General features: G+C 41.8%; 1 protein-coding gene across 2 annotated transcripts in view; it reads left to right on the top strand.

Annotated features, from left to right (window-relative positions):
* Pole2 (DNA polymerase epsilon 2, accessory subunit) overlaps positions 1-6,443 on the top strand; it is a 26,530-nt gene continuing 20,087 nt past the window's right edge. Inside the window, exons 1-5 of one of the 2 annotated variants that reach the window (XM_021201675.1) lie at positions 1-96; positions 1,559-1,659; positions 4,640-4,715; positions 5,530-5,607; positions 6,136-6,229. In XM_021201675.1, coding sequence (XP_021057334.1) covers positions 29-96; positions 1,559-1,659; positions 4,640-4,715; positions 5,530-5,607; positions 6,136-6,229 — 417 coding nt within the window. In that variant the 5' untranslated portion in view covers positions 1-28. The remainder of the gene's footprint in view (positions 97-1,558; positions 1,660-4,639; positions 4,716-5,529; positions 5,608-6,135; positions 6,230-6,443) is intronic. The other variant, XM_029540676.1, reaches the window with a different exon arrangement.

Genomic DNA, 6,443 nt, shown 5'->3' with positions numbered 1-6,443 from the left:
GCTTCGGCGGTGGCGCCAAATCGCGAACATGGCGCCGGAGCGGCTGCGGAGCCGCACGGTCTCAGCTTTCAAGCTGCGGGGCTTGCTGCTCAGGAGGTGAGTCTCGGGGCAACCTGTCCCGCCGCAATGCCCTATCTAGAACCTTCTGTCGTAAGAGGCGAGGTCGCTCTGGTGCATTCGAGGCTGCAGAGCCTACCTGGGTTTCCGCGACCCTGGCGCCTGGTGCGAACGGTACTTCCAGGCTGGGCGGAGCTGCGCGCTGACGCCGAACTGAGCCCGGGAAGTTGGGGGCGTGCTGGCTTCGGATCTGCCGAGGTCCCGGTCTCTGCAGGATGCGAATCCTTAACAGTGTTACCTCTGGAAGGTCCAGAGAGTCGGGTCAAAGCAGGAGAGACCTGAATCCACATGCGTGTCTGTTGGCGATTTATATTGTAGAGTATGAGTCTCCCAAACCCGTCTCTGTGTGGGATTCGCGTTATTGCCTGGAGAAGTAAAATTTGGATAGATTTTTAAACGAGTCTTTAGTTTAGTTTCTTAGATTTCCTAGTTTACAATTTGCCCCCAAAGGAGATTTTCCTGGCTATAGTGTGTCTTTTTAGTCTTTAAAAATGAATTTATCCAAGAAATCTCTTATTACAATTTACATTTTATAACACATTTTCCGTTTAAACACCTGCTGAGATCCGTATAGCCTTCTGAGTCAGCGTTTGAATGTTGTTTTCATAACTGTGAACTTTATGAACCTTTTAGCTTTACGTTTTGCCCAGTAGTGTCCAAAGGTCAACCTGGGTATAAATAACCGGGGAGAAAATGATGAATTTAATTTGGTTAATCCCTGACATTTGAAGAGAGGACTAATTGAGCAAATAGCTTTTCCTTTTACTTAAAATGTACTATTATAAAGCTGTTGGAAGCTCAGTAATTGATTCATTGAGATATACACCCAAGTCTTTTAGCTTCAGAGCACCGTGTGTGGAATTAAACGCCATGGGACTTTCCTGTGGGAAGACAATGTTAATCTAATGCTGTGTAACAGGTTACCCTGTGATTTAGAGACTCAATGGCACTCATGCCTGCATTCACTGTGGGCCAGGAATCCAGCACAACTTTAATCCCAGCACTCTGGAGGTAGAGGCAGGTGAATCTCTGTGAGTTCCAGGCCAGCCAGGGCTAAGCAGAGAAACTCCTGTCTAGAAAAACAAACAAAAACTTAAATCAGAGTTTCAACTTTGAGTCTCATACACTCCAGTCAGGACAGGGTCATCTCACATGTCCAGTGTACCCAGCTCATGTAGATTTTTTAAAAGGTGTTTTACCAAGGTCTGCTTCGGGGATTTATTTTACTTGTTCACTTATTCTTTTAATTAACTGTTTCAAGCCTTGATACTTTAGAGGGATACTTGAGGCTTTAGAGGGAGAAATGAGTTTTCTGTTATGTTAGCTTTTTATAAAGCTTGAGTTTTATAAGATTTAAATAAAAGTTTACCCCCACCCCACCCTCTGCCTCCCCTTCCACCCCTGAGAAATTCTTGGTCTCATCTTCTCTTTCTTTCACTAGTGAAGCCACCAAGTATCTGACTGAAGCTCTGCAGTCTGTCACGGAATTGGAGCTAGAGGAGATCCTGGGAAAGATCATCGATACAGTTGAGAAGCAGCCCTGTAAGAAACACTCTCTGATGATGCTTAAATTGTTGTAGCTTTGTGCCCTCTGATTTACATTTAAAAGGATACTGAGGCTCCGTTATTGACATAGTCCAGAGTTCTGAGAAAGTCACACAGTAGTGTCTTTTCCCAAAGGGTTAGTTGAGTTGTGACCTCAGGATATTCTGTTCCTTTTGTAGTTCCCAGTCTCCTGGAGAGGTGGAGTTACCACAGCATCTTTTCTATCTATTGAATTTGATCTTGCCCTTTAAAGAATTGTGTTGCTGTTACTGATTATTATTATTATTATTTTGCTTGTGTGTATACACTTATGCCACAGTACATATGTGGAGGTCAGAGGACAAATTTGGAGCAGGTTCTCTCTCTCCTTCTACCATGTGGGTCTGAAGATCAAACTCGTGTCACCAGAATTTTGTGGCAAGTGCTTTTACCCCCATTGGCCCTGATCTGATCCCTAATGGTGTCTTGTTTTGCTCTTTAAACCTGTGACTGTCTTGTCAAGTTAGATACTCTCAAGTGTTTGGGGGAATAAGAGAAAAGTAAGAAGGCCTAAATCTCCTGTTCTGCCAGTTAAATACTTCATCTGCCACCACAGGCACTGGCCTAACAAGGAGAAATGAACCAGTGTTTCTACCGCCAACAGAATAGGAGTCTTAGCCCACTCTGATATGTGGTATGGATGCTAGCTAGCATCTTCAGTGATGCTAAAAGTCATGTGGTCCATGATTCAGAGGAGAACTAGTTCTCCGTTCACTCCTAAAGGTGGGATTTTTAAACACACTCTTTATAAATTCCTTTACAGTGAACATTTAGGAAATCATGATTATTATTAATCATTGTATATTAATTCCAAATGGCATATGGTATTTTGCCTGAAGACAGTGACTAAGGGTACACACTTTTCCAATCACGCCTGAGTTTGTGTTGCTTTCCAGCCTGTTTAGCTGTGTTCTTAGGCTGATACTCAAAGTTGCCCTCCTCATCAATAAGAACTGGGTATACTGCTGGTGTGGTAGCATACCCTAATCCTTGCACTGGGGAGGCAGAGGTGGCAGATCTCTCTGAGTTTGAGCCTAACCTGGTCTACATAGTGAGTTCCAGGCCAGCCAGGGCTCCACAGTGAGACCATTTCAATAAACCCAAACCAACCAACCAACCAATCAACCAAACAAACAAACAAACAGAAAAAGCAGGTATATTGATCTGAGTGCCATGAAGCACCTGTCTAATGGAATAAAGTTTGTAAAGACGGTGTGGTACATTTACCAAGTCTGCAGTGAAAGAAAGCTGTCATTTATATTCTTTTTCTACCATTACAGTGAAACACAGTGGTTTCCAGTAAGTTACATTCCTCCAACCTCACTGAATCTAACTGAGTTTATGTCACTAAATAATCTTTAGAAAGCAGAGACTCATATATTAAGGGATTATGACTGTATTTGACCATGGGAAAATAAGGTATTGACACATGGCCTTTATGATTTTTCTGACCTAATAGTTTCCATATACAGGTTTAATCTAAATCTGAAAATCCAGAATCAGAAATGCTCCTAAATCTTGAGTGTCAAAGAGAGTGTCACAAGTAGAAAATTTCTCACTTGACCTCCTATGATGAGTCACAGTATTGTAGACAAGTACCTTCCTTAAGGCTGGGTGGAAGATGTACATAAAGCATAAAAAGCCAGGTGTTCAGCAAGTATTTGCGCTTCTGTCACTCAGGAGGCCAGCCTGAACTATATACAGAGGCCCTGTTTTTAAAAGTCCATCAAAGGGCATAGGAAAGACATTCCTGCAGCTGGAGAGGTGGCTCAGTGTTTAAGAGCACTTACTGTCCTTGCAGAGGACCCAGACTCAGTTCTTAGCACCCACGTGCTGGCTCATAACCTCCTGGAACTCGGTTCTAGGGGATCCCATGTTTGCTTCTGGCTTCTGTGGGCTCCTTCATGCATGCTGTGCACATAAATTTATGCTGGCACACATAAATACACATGAACAATAAATAAACAAATAAATAGTTTAGAAACAGAATTTCATATTTGGACTTAAGGTCCCATTCCCAAGAAATCTCATTTATGTATAGAATACAATTATTCTAAAATCTGCAAAAAGTCCAAAACCCAAACTCTTCTGGTGTCAAATGTTTTTGAATAAGATACTTGACCTATACAATCCTATAGTTGGTTTTTGTGTATTTTCAGAAGTGCTATACAAATAAAGATGCTTGTTTTTGTCTGGTGTGGTGGTGCACACCTTTAATCCTAGCAGGGGCAGAGGCAGAGGCAGAGAGGCAGACGCAGAGGCAGAGGCAGGTAGATCTCTGAGTTTGAGGCCAGCCTGGTCTAAGAGTTTGAAGCCAGCTGAGACTATATATTGAAACCCTACCTAAAAAAAAAAAAAAAGAATAGAACAGGTGCTTTTATATACTGGACCATCTTTCTATTTGTTATTTTTATTTTGTTTGTTTTGGATAGAATATAGCTCTATAACCCAGGCTAACTTAGAACATGAGAGAAAGAGGAGGCGGGAGGTGTCTTAAAAGTGCTGGGATTACTGCTGCGTGCTACTATATCCAACCAAAGAACTAATTTTTTTTTTAAGATTTATTTATTTATTATATGTAAGTACACTGTAGTTGACTTCAGACACTCCAGAAGAGGGCGTCAGATCTTGTTAAGGATGGTTATGAGCCACCATNTGGTTGCTGGGATTTGAACTTGGGACCTTTTGGAAGAGCAGTCGGTGCTCTTACCCGCTGAGCCATCTCACCAGCCCCCCAAAGAACTAATTTTTATGCCTTGATTTGGGACAAGGTTTCATGTAGCTCAGGTTGGCCTCAGATTCCCTATGTAGCCCAGGACAGCCTTGAACTCCTGATTCTCCTGCCTCCCAATTCCAACTGCTGGACTTCTAGGTGGGAGCTCCCATACCTGAGTCTTCATGTCTGTTTTACATTTTAATTTTGAACTTCCTTTTTTAGTGTCCTCGAACATGATTGAACGATCTGTCGTTGAAGCAGCTGTGCAGGAGTGCAGTCAGTCTGTTGATGAGACTATGTATGTGGGTAAACGGGACATCTGTGGAGGGGTTACTAAGTGCTCATTCTCATGGGAACACAACTCGTGGTCAGCAGTTCTCCACTAGAGGTTGTCGTTGCTTGTTTCACTTTGAGTGACAGCCCACGTTATAAATCTCATTATTAAATGATTTGTCTTCATTATTTTTTTTCTAGTGAGATTATAATATTTGTATATTACTGATGTAGTGTGTTTCTAGTCAATCTGATTTAATGGTCTGTGTGCAGTGGATGAATTAAATTGAACATCAAAAGTATAATTGACTGGTTGGTTGTTCGAGACAGGCTAGCCTGGCCCTGGGATTTTGATTTTCCTGTTTCTGCCTTCCTAGTGCAAGGAGTGTGGGAGTCGGGGTGGGGTGGGAGGGTGACTGTGGGGTGTGGGAGATAGGTGTGGGGGGTTGGTGGTGGGGGGTGGCACCATCACTCCTGGCTTTTTCGTGTTTTTTTTTTTTTTTTGGTTTTTTTGAGACAGGGTTTCTCTGTGTAGCCTTGGCTGTCCTGGAACTCATTTTGTAGACCATGCTGGCCTCAAACTCAGAAATTCGCCTGCCTCTGCCTCCCAAGTGCTGGGATTAAAGGCATGTGCCACCACGCCCAGCTTTTTTCGTATCTCTTAAAAGTAGAATATCAAGCTAAAAAAATTTATCCTCTTATTATTTGTGACACAGTAAAAAAAGTGATACATGGCTTGAGGAAAATATGCAAGGTATTATATGCAAAAGATAATGTAAATTATGCTTATAATATTTGAGTTTAAAGCTCAGAACTGTGTTTTCTGGGTTGTTTTTCAGGGAACATGTTTTCAATATCATTGGAGCTTTTGATATTCCACATTTTATATATAATTCAGAAAGAAAAAAATTTCTTCCGTAAGTATACCATGTATCATTTATTGATATTAAATGATTTTTAAGATTTATTTTGTGTATGAGTGTTTGCCTACATGTTTGGGTGTATACTGTGTGCGTGCCTGGTGTTCCTGGAGTTCAGAAGAGGGTGCTGGATCCCCTGGAGTTGGAATTACAGACTGTTTTTAGCTACCATATGAGTCCCGGGAATTGAACTCAGGACCTCTGTAAGAGCAACAAGTGTACTTATCCGCTTTATTTATTGATTAAATAGTTAATTTCAATGGGCTGACCTTTGTGTTTTATATATATATATATAGTCTTTTTTTTTTTAAAAGATTTATTTATTTATTATATGTAAGTACACTGTAGCTGTCTTCAGATACTCCAGAAGACGGTGCCAGATCTTGTTACGGATGGTTGTGAGCCACCATGTGGTTGCTGGGATTTGAACTCAGGACCTTTGGAAGAGCAGTTGGGTGCACTTAACCGCTGAGCCATCTCACCAGCCCCATACATAGTCTTTTTAATGGCATTCCTTTTTTCTAGCCTATCAATGACTAATCATGCTGCACCAACCTTATTTGGAACAGCAAGAGACAAAGCCGAGCTGTATCTTGAGCGCTATACCATTTTACACCAGGTAAGTTGGGGATGGGAGAACATCAGGAAATTGGGGAGGAAAAAGTTTTAAGAAATCTCAAGGGTATTTAAAGGATTCACTTTTGTATATTAAAGTTGGCCATTCAAGGCTGGGTTTGGTGGCTCCTGCCAATTATCCCAATACTTGAGATCGCAGAGGCAGGAGTAGGACCCTGTCTGAGAGAGAGAGAGAGAGAGAGAGAGAGAGAGAGAGA

This window comes from Mus pahari, chromosome 7 (genome assembly GCF_900095145.1).
Source record: "Mus pahari chromosome 7, PAHARI_EIJ_v1.1, whole genome shotgun sequence".
Classification (NCBI taxonomy): domain Eukaryota; kingdom Metazoa; phylum Chordata; class Mammalia; order Rodentia; family Muridae; genus Mus; species Mus pahari.
Note: the sequence above shows the minus strand (reverse complement) of the source record. Positions and strands in the feature narration are given on the sequence as shown.